At 42.0% G+C, this 25,392-nt stretch overlaps 1 protein-coding gene across 1 annotated transcript in view; it reads right to left on the reverse strand.

The window, feature by feature from the left end:
* adamtsl4 (ADAMTS-like 4) overlaps nt 1-24,241 on the reverse strand; it is a 43,671-nt gene extending 19,430 nt beyond the window's left edge. Inside the window, exons 1-4 of the mRNA XM_034697473.1 lie at nt 23,865-24,241; nt 22,222-22,285; nt 16,735-17,324; nt 14,485-15,202 (exon numbers count right to left, since the gene is read on the reverse strand). Of these exons, the coding sequence (XP_034553364.1) occupies nt 14,485-15,202; nt 16,735-17,324; nt 22,222-22,285; nt 23,865-23,887 (1,395 nt within the window). The 5' untranslated portion in view covers nt 23,888-24,241. The remainder of the gene's footprint in view (nt 1-14,484; nt 15,203-16,734; nt 17,325-22,221; nt 22,286-23,864) is intronic.
* Nucleotides 24,242-25,392: the final 1,151 nt, after the last annotated feature.

The following is a 25,392-nucleotide window of genomic DNA, read 5'->3' on the forward strand; positions in this document are numbered from 1 at the left end:
GACATGACATTTAGATTCAACAATCATAACCCCAATACAATGAAGCCTGGATGATCTCCTAGGTTTTGTCTACCCCGACCATCAGTTAATAAACCACCAATTCAGTTCAAACTGAAAGACCATATATACGTTGTAGAGAGATTTTTCTCAGCTGTTCCTTGGGGGGCAACTTTGGCTCAGTGGAAGAGTCGGTGAATGCCTCAATTGGAAGGTTGGTGGTTTGATCCCAGCTCCTGTAGTACACATGTCAAAGTGTCCTTGGGTAAGACCCTAAACCATAAATAGTTTCCGGTGACATAATCAGGGGTGTATGAATGTATGTGAATGGAATTAGCTAATATTGATGATGCCTTGCAATAGCATCCTCTACCATTAGTGAATGTGGTTTGAATGAATGAATGTGATGAGTAGTGTAAGAGCACTTTAAGCAGTCAGAAAAGACTTTTAAAAAAAAGGGTTATTTAAGTAAAAACCCATTTACCAAGTCCAAGTCCACTCTAGTGAATGGAATATTCATTCATGAAAAAAGTCACATCACTTCGAGAAAAAGTCACATCACTTAAAAGGAAAAAATCACATCACCAAGAGAAATGGATAGGAAATGAATTAATGCCAATGTTATCTTATATTGAAATTACAATTTTCCAATGCCTATTCCAGTTAGTCGGTGGCTGCAGCACGTCTGAAAGCTATGCTGACCCCAATAACCCTCCTGTTATGTTCGTTTCTTAGGGACAACAATAATGTTCCTGGGTCAATTTGACCTGGGGCATAATTAATGATTCAAAAGTGTCACAACCCAAAAAATCCCAATAAACATTTTTTAAATCTCATCATTAACTCCATTAATGATCATTAAAATCAATATTTAGTGTATTGGTGTTCTTTAATTCTCACAGTTCATAGTTCAATGAGGATAATTCACTCGTTTTTTTTAATGAAAATTAATGTTAAAACTTTTTTATGTATATTGGAAAGTGATTGGGGTGAAATATGTCACACAGTTGCAAAGAAACATTTAATATTAACAATTCTGACTCCTTTTAGCCCTACTTTGACTGCAGGGTCAAATTGACCCACGGACGGTATCTATGTAATATAAACATGCAGGGGGGTTGCAAATGTGTGAAATTAACCATTTACATTTTCTATGTTGTTCATGCTAATTAAGCCAAGCAGAAGAAGTTTCATAGCGAAAAAATACTTTTAACATTTTTTTTTAGATTTATGAACTTTAAAATGGGTCAATTTGACCCGCAACATAACAGGAGGGTTAAACAACCGAACAGGAAAAGATGAACAGATTACAAATAACCGCTGAACAGACAATTGAATAGTATTTTGACTTGAAACGCCCATTCACTGTCCATTCTTTGTTTGAAGTGCTAATTAGCTAGATCTAGCATGAAATCATGCTTAGCTAAGATAGTGAACTAGCTATACACCAGCATTTGTGTTGGATCGTGCTCTTTTGCTGGCACTGGCATATTTGTAGACTATTAGAGTTGCTGCCATATGGCTATAATTAATAGTTTCAGATTACAGTTTCACTGCTTCAATATAAAGCTACAAAGCTATGAAGCTATTGCTAGCAGCCAGACAGCTTAGCTTACTACAAAGACTGGAAGCAGGTGGGAAAACATAAACTGGCTGCGTCCAAAAGTCACAAAATCCACATTCCAAACCTCTAAAGCTCACAAATCTACCACTTAGAGATTTCAGTAGGTAGATTTTATAACCTTTGGACAGAGCCAACAGTGCTATGCCAAGGGAACAGGCTGCGAGTGTACCGTCAGCATATCTGTCTGTATTCAACAGAAATGAAAACAGGAAAGAGGCGTATTTCCAGAAATGTCCAACTATTGTTCTAAATACATTTTGCTATATCGCTTCTCAATTTTTTCAAGAAACATTTTTCAATACAGGATATTTACTTCAACAGTAAAGTAGGAGTATATCTTCATTTTTACACCTTAGCTAGAGGTTCATCGGGTATCAATACTCTGGGAAACCACAACCATCCTAAGTGGTCAGAAACCCACAAAATGTATGGCCCTTTGATATATATCCACACACACACACACACACACACACACACACACACACACACACACACACACACACACACACACAATGCTAACAGAGCTCTCAGATTTCCTTGTCACTCTGATCCCTGTCAGCTCTGCAATCTTCTTGTCTTTCACTCCTCTCTTTCTTGATTCGTTCCTCTTTTGTTTTCTTTTACTCTCTGAACATCTCTTCTCTCTCACAGCTGCCACTAACAGCTGGAAAGTTCCTCCTCACTCTACTGCAGAGTCAAGACCAAGGGAGTAGTCAATTTTACCCCCCCGTCCGCCAGACACACACACACATGCACTGATATCCTCATTTCCCACGTGAACCAGTCTCTGCGACAAAGTGTAACTAAAAGACTCTCATGGATAAAATGACAAAGCATGCAAGAATTTCATACTTTACCACACTGTGTGTGTGTGTGTGTGTGTGTGTGTGTGTGTGTGTGTGTGTGTGTGTGTGTGTGTGTGTGTGTGTGTGTGTGTGTTTGTGTGTGTGTGCGTGTGTGTGTGTGTGTGAGTGAAGGAATGCAGGTGGCCATCTTGTCACAAGGCTCCCGTAAGGATCACTTGTTGTTTCTACTCTGAAGAAGTGTGAAACCAGCACATGAAACTTTATGTGTGCACTCCGTCACAGCTTCACGCTGCTAAACAGACTTGTTTTTGTGTTATTTATGAGCCTATATGTTATAGCCCGGCTAAAACCTCTTAGACGAGAGTGCGATGGGCTTCATCCGCCGAAAACGTGTGCACATGGTCTGTATATGACCTAACATTTCCTAAGTAACACTGTAAATCTGCCCCGGATGTGTGTGTGAAATGTGGTTGGTAATGGCTGTAAATATTACTGCTGGACATAAATATATTGAGCCCCTGTTTAAACTACATAGTTTCTGTGTATCTGTGTGTGTGTGTGTGTGTGTGTGCGTGTGTGTGCCTGTGGGACTATAAACACTAAGCTTACAGCAACCCCAAACACACGCACAAATGGTGTGTGTGGGTTTAGGGAGCTTTAGTACAGTAACAAGAGGGGAAAACAAAGAAAAAGCTGCCATAAAGTCAAAAGGAGGAATTTAAATTGAAAAGAAAAGAAAGCAGAAAAAGTCATGTGTGTGTATCCATGCGTTGATGATTGTATGAGCTGACTAGCGGGGGGGATTCTCCTCCTAAAAAGAGTTTAGGGTGTGTAAAAACAGAGGGAGGCTAATGGCCTGAATGGAGGAAAGAGGGGAGGGGAGGTGAAGTGAGTGCTGCTGTTTCATGGTTCTGGAAAGGAATTGTGTGTTATTTCAGCAAGGAGTAGTATACTTTCTCTCTCCTTCATTTACTGTGAGTGCAAGGTTGGGGGTCTCCCAATAACCTGCAAAGGGGAGCGTGAACAGAAATAGAGGGGAGGGGGTGAGTGGTGAAAGCGGGGAGAGAAAGGGAAAGTGACAGGTATTGAATAGGCTGAGGAGGGGAGAGAAGAAAGACAGATCGCTTTTACAGGAGCAAAATACTTAAAGAAAGTGGGGATGAGGGTGGAGTGTGGGGTGAGGAGTGGATAAAAGAAAGACACTTAAAAACCCAAAACACACTTCAAACAGAAGGAAAACAATTCAATTTCAGGGCAGCATTTAAAATGTTTGTAATATATAAAGGTTTTGAAATAATGTTTATTGAGAGGTCAGCAGCAATAACTCGAGCAGAAGTCTAAGCTTCTAAAACATTCCTGTGGACTGAAACAGAGTTATGTTTTGGCCTTTTTTCAGCATCACCAAGAGAAATGGACAGGAAATGAAGAGGAGTATGACATCCGACCAAGGTCCCTGACTAGAATCAGATCAGAAACTCTACTGTCATATCATACTCATTTAAATTCACCATCAAGCCAGCTTTGTTTGGACCTTTTGTGAATAAGGTTTGGTTATTTCTCTGTGCCAAATGATGAGAGCATAGCACACACAACCTCTGTCCAGGTCTTGCTAGCCTGCCTCAATGATATTCGATCTTGGATGGAAGTGAACTTTCTCTCCATGAACAAAAACAAAACAGAGATTATTTTATTTGGCCAACAAAATCTGTTAGATGGCTATGATAGCGCCATTGGCACCCTTAAGCCTTACTGTCACCCTTTTGCAAGGAACTTTGGTGTTATTTTGGACAGTGACATTAAGTTTGACAAGCAGATAAGCTGTATTGTCAAAACGAGATACTTTCAGCTAAGACTATTAGCAAAAGTAAAAGCTTATCTTCCCAGAAATTATTTTAAGAGAGTTATTCACCCCTTTGTTACATCATGCTTAGACTATTGTAACCCTTTGTTTGTCAGCAGCATTGCGCCGTCTACAGGTAGTCCAAAAATGCAGCTGCCCGCCTGCTGACTGGAAAGAAACGGCGGGACCACATCAGTCCTGTCCTTGCATCTTTGCACTGGTTGCCTGTTAACTTTAGGATCCAGTTCAAGGTCTTATTACTTGTTTTTAAGTGTTTAAATGGTCTGGCACCATCTTAATTATCAGATCTGGTACAGCCTCACAGTACTTCCAGAACACTTTGGTAATCAAACTAGCTGCTCCTGGCAGTACCTCGGTCCAGACTCTCTACTCGTGGGGACAGAGCCTTCTCAGTGGCGGCCCCAAAGCTGTGGAACAGCCTACCTTTCCAGGTTAGAGCTGCACAGTCTGTTGAGCACACTACTAAAAACCCATCTTTTCTCCTTGGCGTTCAGTCCCAGCTAAGCAAGAATCCTTGGCTTTTTACTTTTTTACTCTTTTTATTTCCTAAATTGAGCTCTTACTTTTCTTTTATTGTTTGTATGTATTAGTATATTTGTGAATGATTATATTGTATCTTAATAACTCTACATCACTTTGGTCAACTGAGGTCATTTTTAAATGTGCTTTATAAATAAAGCTTGACTTGACTTGACTTAACAACAAAAAAGTGTAACAGTACCAGATGTGGAGTCTGATCACATGGAAATATTCTTAGTTATGTACCATGTCTTGGTTTCTGATTGAAATCAACATTTCTCATTCATTTTAGCAATGTTTCTGTGGTGTGTTTAGAAGGCAGGTGTCATTTGATCATTTTGGATACACCAAAGTTAGGTATTGTACAATACAAAATCATGGTAATGATTACTTGTGTCTACATGCATGGCATCTTAAAACAGACTTAAAAGCAATAACCAAGGAAAGCAGAAGTGCTGTGAGATCACTTTGTTTGCATAACAACATTAAGGGCTTGACAAGAAGTGCTCTACAGTTGAGGTTGTGGCGGCTGCTAGTGGAAAAATGCTGTTAGTGGACACAGGCCCTAACTTGCTTCTCGAAATTTGGCTTCTCACCAGGCAGTCCTTAGTTTTGTTTTTACACTCCTATTTATACATTGTCCTTTTGGTTTTGATTGATCGATTCAAGGAAAATCACGGCCTCCTTGTGTTTGCAGTTCATGTAATGATTAACACTCCACGTGGCAATCAATCAGTTACTGTAACATAAACCTTGATGAAGTGATGACTGATATCTAGGAGCACAATGATTGCAACACTACCAGGGTCAAGTAACACGTGTGGTCAGACAGGATGTAAACAAGTCAGAAGATTAGCCAGATCACCTGATAGGAATGAGCATAAACAGAATCACTATTGTTATCCCATAATAACAATCCTGAAATATACGGGAAAATGAGAGTTGAATAAAGAGTTTGAACTGCCATGGAAATGTATAATAAACAGTTTGATAAATAATTAAAAATTGCTCTGCTTTGTCTTCCCAGTAAGTCAGGCTAACCAGAGCGTTTGACGTCTGTGCATTGGACTGACTGCTCTTGTTTTAATAATAATAATAATGATAATAATGATAATAATAATAATAATAATAATAATAATAATAATAATAATAATAATAATAATAATAATAATAATAATAAAACTAATGCATTTTATTTATCACGCACTTTACATTCTGGACAAATCTCAAAGTGCTGAAAGTGTTTTCTGTTATGCCTCAGAAAGTTTTTATCTGGTGATATCTATGAACTTATACTTCTCCTGTACCACTTTCCTCACGGTAAAAACATGTTTCAGAGGTGATCCTTGAACTGGAGGGATTCCTGAGGAAGTGAGTGCTTTTGGGCAGGAAGCCACCTTTGTGGTAATAGAGTGTGTTTTACACTGAGAGGTCTCTAGATTGAGCTTATGTCATGTTTATTATAGCTACTGATATCATTGTCAGTAAGATTAATGACTCAAACTCGGATACTAAGCCAACGTTTTATGAAACCAGGATTTCTCTTTCACTGTAATCACAACTTGTTACTCAGATATAACCAAAGAGAAAGGAGTGAAATCCACTTAAGGTCCATTGATCCATAGGTAAACATAAAGGAAGCCTGAAGTGAAAGATGTAAAAACTGGCAGAAGGGGTGAAAGAGTGAAAGATAGATCACAGCAGAGAGCAGGTGAAAGAAAAGTGAATCCAGCTGCTGAAAGAGAGACAGTCAGTGTTTTTATACAGGAGCTGAGAAAGTAATAGATGTGTTTTACTAGCAGGGATGGGGGGAGGGAGAAAAGGTTTCTGTGTAATATATAAGAGGAGAGAAGGGGGGAGGTTACTGCCTGGAGGCTTAATGCTTTGTCCTGCACACACACACGCACGCCCATGCCACACACATAAGCCAAGGTCCTGATCACACATAACACTGTGACGTGAAACACAAACACCCAAAGCGATCCAGACAAGACTAATGAGTTCCGAGGAGGGACAGATTATGAGTTAAGCGGGAACCTTTCACCACATGTATGTTTCCGCAGGGGAAACCCAGGTGACACGTCGTCATCGTCATCCTCAGTGCTCTCAGACTTCTTTTTTTTCCATGCAGGTCTGTGCCTGCACAGCTGGCCGCATCGCCTCACTCACACATACAGGTTAAGGCTGGCCGGTCATTCCTCAAGCATTACCGCTACACTACACAGACAAAGCAAGTGACCACCAACCCCTGCAGCCATAAATCAACACACTCCCCACGCCAGCACTAATCACTGTGCACTACACACAAATCTGTGACATATGCTAATGTGTGTGTGTGTACGGTCACGTATATGTTTGTCCTCTGCGATTAACATTCTCCGGCTAATCTTGAGACCGAGGCCGTGTGTCGGTGCTTTGCAGAGCAACACCCAGGTCTTGGCCTTGACCCCTGAGGGGAGGTTGAATGAGAGGGGGGCGTCGGGAGTCCCCCAGAGGAAACACTGCTCATCTATCAATGACAAGACACTTTTTTAAAAAAGGAGGCCCCGTGCTGTGCGAAACAAAATGGAACATATTTGAGTTTGAGCCTGAAAACAGTTCAACCAGTGTATGGAAAGAAAAGACAAGAAAATAAAAAAGATAAACCCTGCAACCACATGATCAATAAATGAAACCACAACTCTGCTCAAAGCAACTGAAAGTGACAGTTCCCTATGTCCCTCTGTCCCTGAAGCAGCTTTTTACAAACTTACAACATAGTGCTGCACACCAGAGTTATTTTATGTCCTGGTAATCTTGATTTAACACATACTAAAGGGGTGGAGAAGCACGGGGGGAGGAGGGTGTGAACAGAAATGCTCCAATTTCCCAGGATCTACTTTTTTTTAAAACTGCCCTAAAAGTCTGCACTGAACTGTGTGGAAGAGCTTTGAGTGTTTACAGAAATGCTGCTTCCTCTGCCCGGAAATCTTCTGCAAGTGGATCTGGAATTGCGAAAACTGGAAAATGTGTACTCTGGGCTCCGAGTGCAGATGTTTTTGGAGCATTTTTGCTTAGTCTTAATTATCTTTAAGGACTTAGAAAGCTCTTTGTGTGTTGCAAGGGGTCATAAGTTCTCTTTTCTAGGTCACAATCTCTGGAATGATTGTGTTTGAAATTTAATTCATGTTCATTTCTCTTGTTTTGGCATGTCTAGTGTTAACAGTCCAATTTTCTTTCCATGTTTGTGTTACTGCTGCCTATTTTGGCAAAGACACGCAGGAGGAGGAGATTTTTTTTCATCACAATGAGGCTATTTTGGTTAATGGATTAGTTTGACATTTTGGGACACTTGTAAAATGTCTCACTGGGAAAAAAAGAAGAGTAATACCAGCCTGATATCTGCCCCTTACGAGTGAGGCTGGCGACAAAACATTGGCATGAAATCTGGAAACTGAAGGGTGAAAACAAAACCTAGAGGTTTTACAGATGTTTCTGTGCCAGCCTATTTCCTTCAGCCTTGACACAGTTTTTGTAACACTTAAGAAGTCCTGTGAGGTGAATTTGTTTGTAAGTTGTTATCCCTGTTTTAAAAGCTAAGCTAACCAGATGCTATATGTAGCTTAAAATTTATGGACCGTATGATATTTTCAAAATCAGGTTTTTCTATCAACAAAGACGGCACGTCAAAAAATGGGAAAGAAATGAGCAAAGGTGTGGAAAGTGAATGAGAAAAGGTAGAATCAGATGAACAACATCAAAGCCAGGATTTGAAACTTAGCATGCACAGGAGCTGATATAAACAAACTTTAACAAGTAGAGGTACCTGGTTTTTGTACAGAAACAGGTACTGCTGCTTGTTAAAGCACCAAAGCAAATAAAATACAGATCAGTCTGACTCAATCTGACTTGCTGATTGTGTGTGAGCGTAAGTGAGTGAGTGAGTGTGTGGGTATGAGTCTCATAAACCAACACATCTGGGCCTGTTTGCCACTTCATAAGAACAACAGAGCAAGGCTGCAAACAGTCATTAAAGCTGAGGAGTGTGGCTTGGTGATGATGGTTGGAATGATATATTCCCTCTGTAACAAAGCCTGAGTAACAACTCGCTGGCATTAGATCATATGACTCTTATTCCAGAAGTGTGCATGGTAGGTACAACAAAATCTCAGGTTACAGACACATCATCTAGGTCAGGTTTCACTTTTGTGTTCAGTTTGTGTTTGTATTGTAAATGCTCCTCAGTAGGGTTACTCTGTAGTATCATGTCTGTTGTTGGGTGCTTATGCAGCACAATTAAATCAAGGTTTTAGACTAGAATTAATAACTTAAACAGAAAACTGTTAGCATACGATAACTCATATTAAAGATTGGATAGTTCCTCTGTATAACACACTGTGTTTAAGCTTTGCTGTCATGTTTATAATAAGGAATGTAGACAGACTTTAGCAACAACTTTCACCAATGTATAGGATGTACTGTATTATTATCTAGCTCATTTATCAATAATTCAATCAGCAGAACAATACTATTGCATCGTCAATCAACAACTAAAAGAAAAATGGTAAATGGACTTGTACTTATGTAGCGCTTTTCTAGTCTTTCTGACCACTCAAAGCGCTTTTACACTACTCGTCACCTTCACCCATTCATACCCATTCACTCACTGATGGTAGAGGCTGCTACAGTGAGGTACCGTCAGTGTTAGCTAATCTCATTCTGTCACATTCACACACTTCTGAGCAACAGAGGGAGCAATTTGGGGTTCAGTGTCTTGTCACTTCGGCATGCGACTGCCAGAGCTGGCATCGAACCGCCAACCTTCCGATTGATCGACAACCGACTCTACCCACTGAGCCACAGCCGCCCCCCAAGACAGTGCAGTCATTGTCAGCCCAAACATGGCTTGGGAATCCTCTATTTGTTTGTGTCTTAAATGTGAGGATTTGTCCTTCTCTGTCACTCAAACTTAACATTATGAGGTTTTGGAGTGTTTGTTTCACGAAACAAGCCTTTTCCTTCAGTAGTTAGTCATCAGTTATCATGAAATTAATTATAATATGGACAAAAAATCTTGCACATCTGGTATTGAAAAGTAGGTATTGAAAAACATTGCTCATCTGTGACTGCAGTCATTTACTCTGATATGTCAGAAATTTCAATATCTTCTCCCAACTTTCCCCATGTTTTCCCACAGAGTTCCCATGGCCATGACCACAACAACCACAGCAAGGCACCCTGACTTTACCTAAAGTCGTCACCACCTGAGGCAAGAGGAATCAATGATCAGAATGTGATAACAGCTAAAAAATAGCTTGTAAAAAGCTACAGGTAGGACTGATTCCAGGACTCACATGAGTTTTCTTGTGCTGCTCTTTGGATCAAGAGGTTTTTCAGACCAAAAGAATCATGAGGAGACTCTTTCTCATGATTCTTTAGGTCTTAATTGTCAAAGAATGGTTGGGTAAGCTCTTGAAACATGTTGACGTGTTTTAGAAACAGTTCCATCAAGGAGTGACAGTCAGAGGAATCCCAATCCTACTTCTGAGAACTCTGTGTTTTAGCACAAAGTTAATGCATTATGTTGACAGATGTTGACGTTTGTTTTAAGGTTGTACATGATGGTGCAGTGTGACAATAAAAGCATCTGAAAAGTTTAAAAAGAGAGTGCCATGACGATCTCTTTTAATTTCTGTTACAAACTTGCAGCACTTGATGCATTACAAATGTGTCATATTGCTCAATGTGTTCTCTGTTTTAAGCTCCAAGCTGCTGGATATCCGCCTGTGCTGCAGGCCGGTCACATAAAGAGAGCTAGGAATGTAATTTATTAAACTGAGACTGAAAATTGGGTGGTGAACTGCTGCCTTCATGCTTCTTAAAACCTCATGCTTCTGATCTTGCCCCACTTGTTGCTATAGAAGCATTCACTGTTAGTGGTTCTTGGTAAATATTTACAGCAGAAGAGGACATACGAAGGAGCTGAGGCGAGAGTGAACACTTAAAGGTCATTGAGAGACTTCAGAGAGGAAAAGAAGACAGGAAGAGGAGAGTGTCTTTCTGTGAAACGTCTACTTGATTCTGACTTCTCTCCTGTTTTTGTTTTTGTTTGTTTCTGACGGCTTCTTCTCCCTCTGACAGAATGACTTCTGCTCTTGTTGCTCTCTGCACACAGACACACAGACACACAGACACACACACACACACACACACACACACACACACACACACACACACACACACACACACACACACACACACTCACACGTGCAGGCTTTTCCATAAATCTATCTCTTCCTCTGACACAAACATCCTGCAGAATCTGTTTCTCTCCATCTCACTCTATCTGTTGTTTCTGCTGCTGACTCTTCCTCTCTTCTCTATCCCTTCCTCCTTCTCCTCTTTCTCTCTCCCTCCTCACCCAAACACTCATCCTCAGCAGCTTTCATCTCCATTTCTTCCTCTTATTCCCCCCTTCTCTCCCCTCAACCTTCAGCTCACCCTCCCACTACTGTGTGCAGATTTTTCTAAAAACAGTAGTCTCTTTCACTACTACTTGTGCTGCGTCACTTCCTTCAAGCCCCACCGTCACACACACATGCACACACACTCACACTTCCCCTTTTGCCCTCCACATTTACTCTGTCCCTCTCCAGGTTCCCCACTTGCTTCAATGCAACTCAAACAAAAACAAAAGTACACACACACACACACACATGTACACACAGCCAATCAAACTTGTAGTGGTGTGCCTCGAGTGCGGTGTGTTATGACAAACACACCTAACAGATAATAGGATGTGTCACACTCAGTCTGGCTCACTCCCTCAATCACACACACACACACACACACACACACACACACACACACACACACACACAAAACATACATCACATTCAAGCCTGGGCAAAGTCCTGCATTCATCAGCACTTAAACCTATTTTTAAGCAAATGTGGGTCGACAATCTTCTGCAAGAGCAAACAAGGCAGCAAGAGAGACTAATGTGTAAATTTGTAACCCAATGACTCAAGTTCAACCATCACAGGACTGCTATTAGTGCGCGCACACACACACACGCACAAAGCAAGTACTCTGCCATGCAGCTTCTAAATCTGTTTCAATGTTGGGACGATCACAGAAAGAGAAAAAGAGAGGGAGAGAGAGTGGGGTGAAAGAGGGCGAGAGCGGCAGCCAAATTATCTTAGCAGAGGAAAGTCAAGAGACCAGGAGTGCCAACTCGGCCCCTGATTCAAGTGTCTTCTTCCACTCGGCTAGAGAGCCAGTTGTGGAAATAACTTAAGAGAGTAAAAAATGCAGAAGTGTGTGTTAGAGTGTGTCACTTCAACCTTATCGTCTCCTCCTCTGCGCTCACTTATAAAAAAGCTTGAAGTGCTCTACAGGCATTCATAACCTGCTCACATGTCGCTCAGTGTATTTTGGTCCCAAAGATCAGATCTAAAAGAAGGACATAGATCGCTTTCATCATGTTTATTTTTTAATGAGTAACCCCATTCATCTGTCACGTCCGGCATCTCATATATGAAAGATCTCTAATCAAACATGCTCATGACTCTCAGTGTTTTTCTTTGTCATATGAGTGTGATAATCCCAAGGGAGGTGCAACATCAGATTGTGTTTTTGAATTACGTTGTAATTGTAAGCACATACAAGTTATATTTCTGGGTCTTTTTTTCTGTATTCCATAGGACAGCTGAAGAGAGACAGGAAGTATGGGGAGTAGAGAGTGGGGGAAGACATACAGGAAATGGTCGACCGGCCAGCCCTGCGATGAGGACTGTAGCCTCTGTATGTGGGGCGCTTAGACCACTCGGCCACCAGCGCCCTGAAGCACATACATTCTGATCCTACATATAAAGTACCTTTACTTGTAAGCCTCAAAATGATGAGTTGTGGAAGAAGGGCCTTAGTTACTTGGTCAATTAGCTTAACAGGTAATGCCGACTTAAACAATAATGTTGATCCATGTTGTCATCATAACAAAGGGAAACACCCAAAAATCATGCTTTTCTGGAGGTAACAAATGAGTGTCATGCTTCAAATGCCACCCTTCTTGGCACTGCAAAATCTGCTACTTTCACATTACAAGGTACAACCAAGCGGCAACCTCCGGTCTCAAACTAAGAAGCCCATGTGGGAGTGTTATAAACTGCAGTTCATCAAGAATCCGCTTGAGGCTGGCTGCATAAACACCAGAAACCACATACGCACCAATTCAAAAAAGACGATCTTTGCAGCATTAATAAACATGTCTACAGCCTGGTTCAAAAAACGGCTTGGCTCTACATAGCTAATTTCTCTATCGGCACACACTGTTCGGGGGTGAATTTTTTTCTAACGCGACGGTTCAGATTACAAGTTTTTTTCCCAAATAAGGACATGACTGACTTGACTCCCAGACGGGAACACATAGCTGTTGGCTAAGAGGCTCAAACTCCGCCCCTTTATGTCACACTCTGCCTGGTTGAGTTCTGCATTTCCAATATGGCTGTCGCCGTCGATTGGCTTCAAAACAGTGTTCAGGAACAGATGGGTGACGTCACTGATACTACGTCCATATTTTATACAGTGACCAGATGAAGATGCTGCATGAAGCTGTTACATTTTTATGCCTCTGTAAAAAATATCTATTAAACATATATATGTATTTTGAAGCTGAAATGTGTGACTTTCCACATTTTGTCGCTCTCTCTGGAGAAAACAAGTGGTTTATTGATGCCTGACTCGGAGGAAGGTTGTGGAAGTTGGTGCAATATCAAGTGGTGGAAAATGTGCAACTTAGCCAAGAGTGAAAGAGTTACGCTTAAGCAGCTGAGAGAAGAAATATGTCAAACATGTGTGCCAGGAAAGGTGACACCTCAATGGCAGTTTTTATGCTTTCAAAAGTTACACCTCGCTAACAGAGACTATATGAAAACAACATATCATTTAACAAACAATAGAGATATAATCTATTAACTTGGTAGTCTGAGCTTTGTATTCACATTACATACTCGCATTTGAGCATTTAATTGAGTGGAATCAAGGGTGAACTTCTTGTCTGAGGGAAACCTGAGTGACTGTGAGGGCGAAAAGTGTCTCACCTGAGTGTTGAGGCCGAGTCTGCCCATCTGATCAGACCAGCCGATCTGTGAGTCTGGCTGCTCCTCTTGGCAGCACTAACTTTGCTAAAGATCATGCTTATACTGATCCACGCTGAGAGGCATGAAGCAAGTTATAACCTCAATCATAACTGCAGGCCCAGAGCCAGACATTACATCAATACACACAGGTACAATAACACACACATTCATACTCATGCATACTTTGCAACACACATACATAAAGGTGCGTGTGTGGCTTCATGGGGTAGGTGTGTGTTCTGGTTGTGGATCAGGAGACACACATACTTTGGAGCCCTTTGGAGCAAGTTTCCATCAGAGCGCTCATAGACAAGCAGTCAATGTTAGAGCTGGGGAATGATCTACCTATCAAATACACCCTGATGACCTTTAACTCCTCCCTTTAAAACCGCTTAACTCCTCCCTTTAACACATGCCGAGTGTCTTAATGGAGCTCAACAGCAGGCTGAATGAACCCGAGGAGATCATGAGACAAACACACTCAGGAGATGAGTATTAAAACGGCGTCACATTAGTAAATTGAGTTATATGTTTCTCAGGTTTCTGGGTTTTTCTTACCTGTGAGAAGCACCTGCGGTACTCCTTCACTGGCCCAGAGCATCTGTACACCTGTGCAGCTCCTCTTCCTCCATCCCTCCCTGATTCGACCCCCAGGTGTGGGTTATGTGGGTGCTGTAGTGGGTAGATGTTTCCAGCCTGTGGGACCTGAGGGCTGAAGCCTGGGTGCTGCTCCCTGTCTCTGTGAGAAGCAGCAGCAGCAGCAGGCCGGTGGAGAGAAGTGGAAAAGGGTGAAGAAGCAGCAGGAGCAGCCGGGCGGGAGAGAGGAGAGATGGGAGGAGGCGGGGCGGTGACAGAGTGCCAGTCAAAGCGGTGGCGGCTGGATGAGAGAGGCGGCGATGAGGAGCGGGAGAAGGAGTGAGAAGGCGGGACGCGCTCTCTCCCTCTGCTGTGCTCTGTGTTGGTCTGTGAGGGTCTGGCAACTTGGCGGTGTGGGTTGCCAGTTGTGGCTGTGGTCTTTGTGGGAGACTCCTCATCAATAGGTCCCTCAGTGATCTCCTCCTCCTCGCTCCTTCCTGCCCCTTCTCCATTACTCCTTGACTGATCCTCCTCTCTCCTGATGTTCTCTGTGGTGTCTTCACTGGCGGTGAGTTCAGGTTCTGGCGTTGCATCTTCAGTGCCGTTAGCAGTGTGACGAGCCTGGCGGTTGGGACGATGCAGAGGCAGAGAGAATGGGACTCTGCCGTACCCGAACTGCCCAGGACGGATGTTGGAAGACCTGCATGAAGAAACCAGGAATATTTAGAGAGAAGTATTTGCAGATGAACATGGATGAGGAAAAAGGAAAGGACAATTTTCAGATGCTGCTTATATTAGCGGTTCAACATAATCACAACTGACGTGGAGCCAGCAGGCTGTGGTGAGCAGGCAGAGTAATGCAGTGCCTGTTTGTGTGACAGAAACCAGAAGTAAAGATGTAATGACACGGCAGATACCAGAGGCACAGATGGGCATAACTCCAAATAGAACAAACCATCTCTAAGGGCTAAACTAAGTCAGCACTTCCACTTACAACATCACCCAAATGAATTCTAAAGTGAGGACTCAGCACTTTTTCATTTTTGTGACCTAATTAAGCCACAAATCTTTACTTTGTGTGTTCCCATGTGGTGACTTTAACAGTTAGAGCTTACAATGGCTTTTCTCTGTTTATTATAAACAAGCTGCTGTTGCTACTGACAGTGATGCAAAACTCACTTCCTGAAGGCTGAAGTCATTTCCTGAAAAATACCATTTTGGGATGCTGACCAAAGCATATGTAGAGTTTGCATTCACTGAAAGTTGACTATTTTTTTCTAAGGAACTAAAAAACACTCATCTTTAAGAGGAAGTTCACAAGTTTTGTTTTGTGTGACTCTAATGATAATAGCTTTTTGAGACTTACACCAGCACGGGTATTTTTGAGCTACAAACATCTGTTAGTAAGTAGATAGAAAGTTCTCTTCACTAAGAGATTCCCACTACAGGGAAATTACTAAAATAGTAACAAACTTCCCAACATTAACCCCAGAAGAGAAACTGTCAGTTCTCCTGGGGGAAGGGTCAGCAGCTCCTCTGGCTGCTAAATATGTCTGCCTGTCACAGCCTGAGGGACGCACCATCCCATAATATTTGATTTTAGGTGAAGGTTTTATGAGCATACTGCATCAAGTGAGGACGTTGAGATATGCTGTATGGGTGACACCATTGTTTTAATGCGTATAAAAAATGTAATGAGTATAAAATGTAATGAATACATATGTAATGTATGTGTATAAATCTTATGTGCTTTGGCAACAACATCTCTTTGTTCATGCCAATAAAGCAAATTGAATTGAATAGTGACACATTGACTGATATTGCTACTGATGTTTGATCCAAATACTGATTGATAATGACACTGCACAGTTAAAAATATTAGGCCAACTATTTAACTACTTATTTAAGTTAATAACAGAAACTGACGAATAAACAAACATTCTGGTGCTTTCAATCGAACCACAGCATCTTTCTTTGAGGATGGAATTTCCCACGAGTCAGAGAAATTTCCACTTTCCAAAAAAAAATGTCATCCATGTGGCTTAAATAGTTGGAATTTGAACATATTAATTTCGACTCCCTCTGCTTAGAAAGACTGTGTGATCTGATTGAAATGTATATTTATTAGCCTTTATTTATAGACATGTATGCATATATATATATATATATTTAATATGTGATAAACAGAGCTCAAATGTTTTGATTGCTTCCTTGTTTACAAGTCACACTCACCTCCTCGCAGGCAAACCCTCTCGATTGGTGGAGATAGATCTCCTGCTCCCTCCGGCCCTAGCTGCTCCTGGATTGGTCGGCCTCCTGATGATGCGTCCTGGCTGGTTATAGCTGTGTGATGGAGTGTGGTACGGGGATCGATACACAGACACGTGGTCTTGGCCGGTTGGGGAGAACTCTGGCTGGTAAAAAGGAGGTGATTGATTGGCCTGCCCTGGCACAGGAACTCCTCCTCCTCCTCTTCCTCCTCCACCTCCGTCAGTGTCCCGATATAATGACAATCCTGGGTTATGATTTGTGGGGATCTGTGGGGAGTGGGGATATTGTGGGTGTTGCCCTGGGTAACGAGGTGGGTAGAAAGGGCGCACAGGTGAGATGCTTCCTACACCTCCAGGTAGATAACCCGCCCAGTTAGGCGGAGAGTGGGGGAGGGAAGGAGCTTGAGGAGGTGGAGGAGGTAGACACTTCCTGCTCCTCTGTGAGACGCCAACGCCGCATGTCTGAGTGCATTCTGACCACTCCTCCCAGACAGACCACACCCCCTCAACAGACTCAGGCTCAAACACCTGTCTGGCCCGCCGGCCTGCCACCTGGATCATACACATAAACACATGCACACAGTCATAAGTTAATTCATAAGTTGTTCAGCTCATGCAATTTAAACAAAAACTAAAAACTGGTTGTAGTTGTACAGCTTTGCAGCCAATAAGATTTCTATATACAGCTACATCAGTGTTGACTCATATGATACATGCAGCAAAGATTTTAGAGGACATGTTTGTTTCCATTTTTTCCATTCCTCATTGACCAATCATCTCAGCTTTGATAATCTTGCACGTTATTAAAGGTTATTTTTGTAGTAATTACCCTGAGTCCGTCCATGCTACATTTTTCCTCATCACTCCCTGTCAGGCCCCCGACAATAAAATAGAGTTTTTTAACAAAAGGTCTTCTGTTCGTGAGGTAACAGCTCCATCATCACTACCTTTCAGCACTCAGCAGTACAAGAAACCTGTGTGAAGCCACAACCTGTACAACTCTGGCTTATTTCTTTTTTTTAAATCAGCACTGCAGTGAAGTGCAGATTGGATCAAACAAAATGTCTTGAAAAAAGGTTTGTTGGACATACAAAGCTGGGAATCTCTACTTTAATCCAAGCTGTTTCACCTCTATGAAAAATAGATGAAAAGGTTTTTTTCCTTCTTCTGTGAAATGTCATTCAGAAGTAAGTTCTCTGTTTGTTTTGTACTGTTTAAAGTGTTACAGGTTATTTTACCTAACTTTATTATGATTGGACAAAACCCCATATTAACAGTGATTATTCCTCAACAGCAAAAGCAACACCAGGGACAACCTGTCTAAGGCTACGTTCACACTGCAAGGCTTAATGCTCAATTCTGATTTTTTGCTCAGATCTGATTTTTTGTTTGCCTGTTCACATTACCATCTATGATGTGTCCTGTATCCGATTCCAGTGTGAACTGTTTGTGGATCCGAACTGCCCCACATGCGCAAAAGAACAGTAACAATGACGTCACATGTAGCTGTTTCACAAACGTAAACATGGAGGAAGTCAGCATTTTTGTTTATTCGCAAGTTCTTTCAATATACTTTGAAACACAGACCGGTTACGGCATGAACCCTCAAGCTTTACTTGTATTGAAGTGTCACCCCATATATTTATTAGGTCCAGAACCTCGCTGTCCCTCCATTGACTTGCTCCATCGTTGCTATCGTCCATTTTTGCAAGGCTACCGCCGCGCAGAATTGTGACGTGTGTCACTATAAAGTGACGTGAAAGTATCAAATGCACCAAATCCGCCTTGGCCATTCACCCTGAGGTCGCATTGAAAAAAATCAGATCTGTATCTGATTCAGGACCACATATGGAAGTGGTCTAAATCTGATTTGGGCCAGTAAGAGTGTTCACACTGCCTCTAAAAAATCTAACCTGCTCACTTGACCCCAATAAAAATCGGATTTGGGTCACTTTTGCTTGCTGTGTGAACATAGCCTAAGACATCAAATCAATCTGGGAAGAGTAGTTTAGTCACATTTAACCTCTGCTTGTTAAATCGTTACTTTATGTCTCTGGGATGGTTTTGAGGGACCTTCTCTTTGCGTTCAGGTCTTGCTCACCCTGTTGAGACTCTAGCTTGCAGCAACACCCGCTCACTATACATTGTCCCTTACATGAAACTGGGTTAAATCAAGTGGAGCTTCCTCAAAAATTGCTTCCGAATTGAATGTCTCTGGTGTACAACAACTGACTAACTCTGCCGAAAAAGAGGAGAAAACTGCCAGCCTTGGCAACATTTTACAAAAGTACTTCACTTAGCAAAATCTGTGCCTTTGCGAAATCAAAAACCTCTGTGTGGACTCATTTCTTCACAGTCTACTGATGAGCTGCAGTCTCGTGAGTTTCCTTCCTCTGAGGCCAAAATATAAATCCTGAACTCCTCATAGTTCACGGGGGTTTAGAAGGGACTCAGTCACCTGCCAGCAGCTTATGAGCAGATGGATAAAACCACTGGAGTTTGTGTTGTACCAAAGCGCTGCAGAGACGACAAGATTGGGGCTGATCTGGCCATGCTTGTGTGTTTGTATGTTGCAGAGCTTGAATGCTAGTGCCAGGTTGAGCTTTGATGTCTTCCTCTGCGGCTGTAGATAAATGTTTCTCCTCTCATGTCATAAGTGAAGCATCGGGCTGGTTGGCACGGCCACAAACATGAGAGCTGAACAAAAGTTTCCATTCAGAGAGGACCAAAACATAAATCTGAGCTCCACTTCTCCCCCCTCCCTCACTTGCCGAGTGTGTTAATGTGTTTGTACATGGGCAGAAATATGCAAGTAAACATACTGTACAAGCTGTTAGTGGATGTGTGGAGAGAGAGGACAGGTGGAAGCTGCATACATGTGTGCTATTAGGCTGTATTATCCAGATTAAGAGTTCATGTCTCAGTGTAAGGGGAAATAAAAGGTTCCTGTGAGAAAAAGAAAGAGAAAGGGATGAAAAGAGGGTGGGGGGTGTTGAGTCAGGCAGGCCTAAATGACTTTGATTGTGTGTTTGTGTGTTCCGTGTGTGTGTGAGGTGTGGTCTGTCGCAATGGGTGACATCAAACCCACAGCTGCCACATAACTGGGACCATTAATGAGCAGGGTGCAGTGACCCTGCAGCAGTCATCGCTGACCTGTGGAGCTACTGGTTAAACTCTGACACACTGTACCACCAGACCCAAACCAGACCAGACTGAAGCTGTGAATTCGGCCTCTGCTGTTATTACATCCTTTAAACAAAAGATGCCTCTGGCCTGACGGTGAGCCCTCTCCAGCTGTGGGGCCCTTTGAAGGTCAGGTTCACATTTTTTAAATTCTGTCTTAAAACAATACCAACATGCCTGTACGTAAATTAACGTTGTCTGTTTTATTTCATCATGCCGTCTCTCTGTGCTCTGTGCAGTTGGATGTATAGGGGGATCTGAATCTTTATGACTAGAAAAATTTAAAAGGATTTTTAAATTACAGTGAGTGAAAGATTGTCATACTAGATTCCAGGATGTATTTACTTTAATGATAATAGACATACAATAAGCACATCTACAGCAAAATACATCTAGTAACAGTCAGTCAGACACAATGGTCAAACAAGAAGAGCCAGTAAAGAATTAATCATTCACTGGAGGGTGCAGGAATCTGTAAGCATTGGCCTGGGTTTTGGTAACTGAAGTCTTCTGATTTCTGTTTGAAGTCTGAGTGGTTAAGTCAAATTGTGTTTCCTCAGGGTTTGGCACACAGTTTGTGTGGAGAGCAGAAGAGCCAGAACGCCTTAACCGCAATTCAATCCTGGACCACCTCAGCAGTCATCGAACAATGATTTCACCAGATATCTGCAATCAAGTGCAGCTACCAATCCACTCTTCAACGTCTCTTAACAACAACAACGTCTCTTAACAAAAACTATCCATTCTTCCTTTTCCAGTTGTTCATCAGGCTGCAATCTATGGCAATGCACAGAAAAGGAAGTCCTTTTATTGTCAACTACTGGAAGCCCTTAAAAGTCAGCCATTGCTGCCAGAGGCTTTTACCATCATCATCATCATCATCATTAGACATTAGCTAATGGGTTTCAAGATTTTCCAAATGGCAGGGATGTGTCAAGACTATTTTTTGACGAGGGTGGCCCAACTGGGAGACCGACTTACACAGTGGTGGCATGAAGTGAGCACACACACATGGATAAATAAATATCACTTGTTCAGGCTCTCTGTCTCCACCAAACAGATCTACTTTAATCATGTACATTAAAGTATCAAACAGATGTTATATTCATATGTATGTTCTTTTTAACTCTAAAGTAACACAACAGAGTGACAATAAATAAATCCAATCAGTAAGTAAAGCAGTTCATTATAACTCATACCCCACTTCTGAAAAGGCAAATAGCCGATCAACATTTAGGATTTGGGGTTGCACTTAGGTTAGCCAATCAGATTTTGCCATTCTGCACATATATCTGTCAAAGGGTGCTGAACCTCTCTTTATTTAACCTGCAATGACTGATTTGTGGGCTTCTATGGGGCAGCAGAAGCAGGTTGTGAGGGCAACCATGACACAGAATCACCTTTAAATTTGTTTTAGGTAAACTTCTACTCATCTTAAAGTCAAGGTGGAATGAAAACATAATCATTAATTTGAAGTCATGCATGCAATTCACTCCCCTTTCAGCTCTGTTTTTGTTCTCCACCATTCCTTAGGCGAGTGTTAAACTCTGCAATGTTCACTAGGAAGCCACTGTGTGTCTGCTGCTTGATGGCAATGAGGCAGTTTACAGTGACATTCAAGGGTTTTGTGTTTCATTAGGAAACATTATCTTGTTACAGCTGATTTTGAAGCTTTGAAAGTGATGAGACTGAAACAAATCTGCAAGTCTGAAAGCTTGACCATGAGCTGGAACACTTTCAAGCTTTAATATGAGTGAAGCTGATAATTCAGGTGATAATTCTTTGTAGGTATATGTCCAACATCAACATCCTTTGACAATGTCATTTAAAACACAGTTGTTATAAAAAACATCTATTCCAGCCGTCAAGCAGTGTAAAGCTCTTAGAATTTATTAGATTATCAGAAAAATGCGCTGACACAAACCTGAAGACCGGAATGTTTTTGTTAACAGCACCTCACTAAAGGATGTAGAAATCTATGATAAAAGTGCTTTCCAAAGTTCAGCAGAAACTGATATGAGGATTTGGCAGACTGAGTTGGTAATTCCAAGATGCTGTTTTACAATTTTTCAGTGTTTTTAGTGAGCAATTCCCTATCTGTATTTTCCTAGACAGTGTAGACAGGATGGACATTTGTTCTTTGTAACTCTTTGAGTTTAAATACGGGCCATTCAGACTTGACAAATGTTAATATGTCACAGCTTTTCATCCCTCCACAGAGGTGCTGTTGTCTGTGAATGTCTGTTTTAATGAGCAGATGACTCACCTTCTTCTTGGCAGCCTTGGTCATGGAGGTCGTGACCACCACAAAACCCCACAGCACATATAGTCTGCAGGGAAGAAGAACAGAGGTTGAAAGAAGTGGCAGATATACCAGGTTTTAAACATCAGACCCCTGAATGAGGCCTTTCATTCAAGACATAATGGTTCCATGACCTAAAGCTTGAATTTCTATATGCTGCCTGAACTCACACACCCTCTCATTATTCTCAATGCAATGTGTAATACCTTAAATTTTGAATGTTTTCCACCCAAATTGTTTAAATGTGTTGAGTGAATACGTTATCAAATGTTCCAGTGACCTAACTGTACATTAGTGACCACTTATCCATCTTGTTTTCCCATCACAGGTGGTGTGGCGGCTCTGGGGGCTTACACAAAACTTTCTTTTTGCCCTCCAGGGTTCACAGGCAAACATCTCAATCAATCTGGGGAAGCCTGGGAGGCCTTAACAAACTAATGGGTTTAAACAGAAAGTATGCATGCCTCTCTCTGGGACAAAACACACCCTAAGGATGTGGCTGTAACACACATACACACACACAACCACACTCTGAGGCACAAACAAGCAAAGTCATCTTGTGTAGTGAGGGACTTTTTTATTTTTAGGTTTGATGTGGTTTATGTTGTAGGATGGTGTTAAGTGTCTCCTTTAATTTTGGGTTTGAGTCCTTAAATTTGACATGAAACTCTTTAAGGCAACATAAAACGCAACCACAGAGTGTACAGTGCAAACGATGTTCATGTGAAAAGGTTAATTCATCTCATATGGAAAGCCTTAAACTTGTTTCCCTCCCGTTTAAGGTGACAGACTCCAGATAAAAGTACTTGTTTTGACGTAAATTTAACATTTCTTCTGCTGTCTTCCGTTGGGGTTATCATATAAATGCGTATGAACCACTGCAACAAGTGCTTTGAGAACAAGTGGAATATCATTCCTGTGTCTGCCAAGAAAAATAGCCTCAACATGATACTAAACCTTGCGCTAAGATGGACATTGCAGCGCTCACCACGAGAACCAAACCATCACCACAACCAGCAGTCCGCAGGCCACATGTAGTCAGAATAATTGCTCCCTTCTTCCCACTGTGGTGCACCGCCGTGGTCTCTGGAAGCTTCCCCACACCAGACTACATAACTACCCCGAGAAACACAGACAAAGGTCCCGCACAGTCCGACACAACAGAGCCGCTCAGGCCGAAGTAACGACCCCCTACCCGGGTCCACGTTTCCCCTGGCCGCTACAGTGGCACATTGTAGGATAAACTCAGAGCTGTGGGGACAGAGAGGAGGAGAGGAGAGGAGATGAGAGGGAGATATGCAGGAGAACGAAGGGGGTAAACTCACAAAAATCTGCCCTGGGGGAAAGAGAGGGAACTCTACCTAAACTCAGATGCCTTCGGTTAAATTCCGATCATATATCCTGAACAGAGCCCAGTGCGTAACGACAAGACTTCGTGCGTAAAAGCCAAACACTTCGCCACTAAGCGAACCAAGTTTTTTGAGAAACCTCAACAACCATACCCGCTGAAAGGAAATGAGGATGCAGACATCCACATGTGCGGTTGTGTACAATCAAGACTGCGAGAAGCGGCAGGTTGCAGCTGTAGAAGTCATCAAAGTTTTTACCTGAATAGCAAACCGAGCCTCATGCTCCCCAAAGAAAAGTCTCCGACAAGAAATCTCACTCCGCTGCTAATCACAGCGATTGATTATCAGTCCAGCTCAGTGTTTGGTTTGTGGTCCGTTCCGGTCCGCGCAGTCCTGAAAGAAACGTGATGAGGTCCTGCTGAAGACTTCTTCAGCTCTCTCTCTCACTCTCCCTATTTCTCTCCCTCTCTCTCTCTCTCTCTCTCTCGCTCTCTCTGTCCCCTTCCTCCTGTCACAGTCACTCCCCGTGATTTTTGGAGTGGGAAGGGTTCCGTTTTTTTTTTCTCTCCTTCTTTCAATCCGTTCACTCGACAACTTTTTTTGGATCCTTATTATAAACTGGTGTGACGCCTGGCAGCCAGGGGGCCAGGGGGGGAGAGAGAGGGGGTGAGACAGGAGACACAAAATGGACAGATTACACAACTCTCTCTTTCCCTCTTTCACACGCATACACTCCCACTACCCCTCTCTTTCTCTCACACATACACATACATATACAGACACACACGTACCACTATGGGCCCTGACTAAGCTATAATAACTCTCAGAGCCGCTTTCCTTAGTTGCACAATCCAACATAAGAATGCTCCATTGTACTGGGTCACACTGATCAGTAGTAATGATCTGCTCATTGTCGGAAACAGCCCTGAGCTGGCAGCATCTGCAGCAGGGACACTTTGTCAGGGAAGTACAGGGCTTTATGGGCTCACCATTGTGCCAATACAAACACTATTTGTTCTGCAGCGAAGTGGAAAAGGAAAATGCAAAGTGGAAAATGATTGTTTTGAAGTCTGCATGCATGAAAAAAATGGCTGCTGACTATTGGTAGCAGGTTGTTGTGTTGCAAAAGTTAAGTTTAAATGGCACAAGCATGGCTGTGTTTTCTCATTGCCACAGTGAAGCACAATAAAAAAGACATGCTCCACCAATTCAGAGCTCACTTAAGTGCACCCAAGAGACATGACACTTCTGAGAAGGACTGACAACTCATTGTGGATAAGTGTGTATACATGTAAATGCGTATGTGTGTGGGCTGTGATCTCCTCTTCATTGTGGTTTGAAGCAGATGTGAAAACTGTCTGATGTATTTGGTTTCTATCCACCTACTTTTCCAGTCAGTTGGTGCAGTTTTTAGTCTGACCAAACAAAACCCACAGGGAACAGTTGGGGGTAAAATGTGACGCAGAGGTGGAGAGGGAAAAATGAAGTTACTCTTGGGATAAAGAGATTTACTTAGAGGTTAAGGAGGCAGATTTAATGTGTATTTAGTGGGAAACTCTTCGTGGAATGTTATTGAATTTTTCATCCATATTTGAAGAACTGTTTTTAAAATAAACACTTGAATCTGAATTCAAGAAACAAGAGTTTGAACAAGTCTCACAAAAAGCAGTAGAAATAGAAGCTTGTGTTCTTTCTGCATCTGTTGAGGCAGATTCATCTTTACACTTTTGGATAGTGAAATGTCAGATTTAGAGAAATCCAATAATTTTCCTCTGTAATACGATAA

The sequence above is a fragment of the Notolabrus celidotus genome, chromosome 12, assembly GCF_009762535.1.
Source record: "Notolabrus celidotus isolate fNotCel1 chromosome 12, fNotCel1.pri, whole genome shotgun sequence".
Taxonomy (NCBI): Eukaryota; Metazoa; Chordata; class Actinopteri; order Labriformes; family Labridae; genus Notolabrus; species Notolabrus celidotus.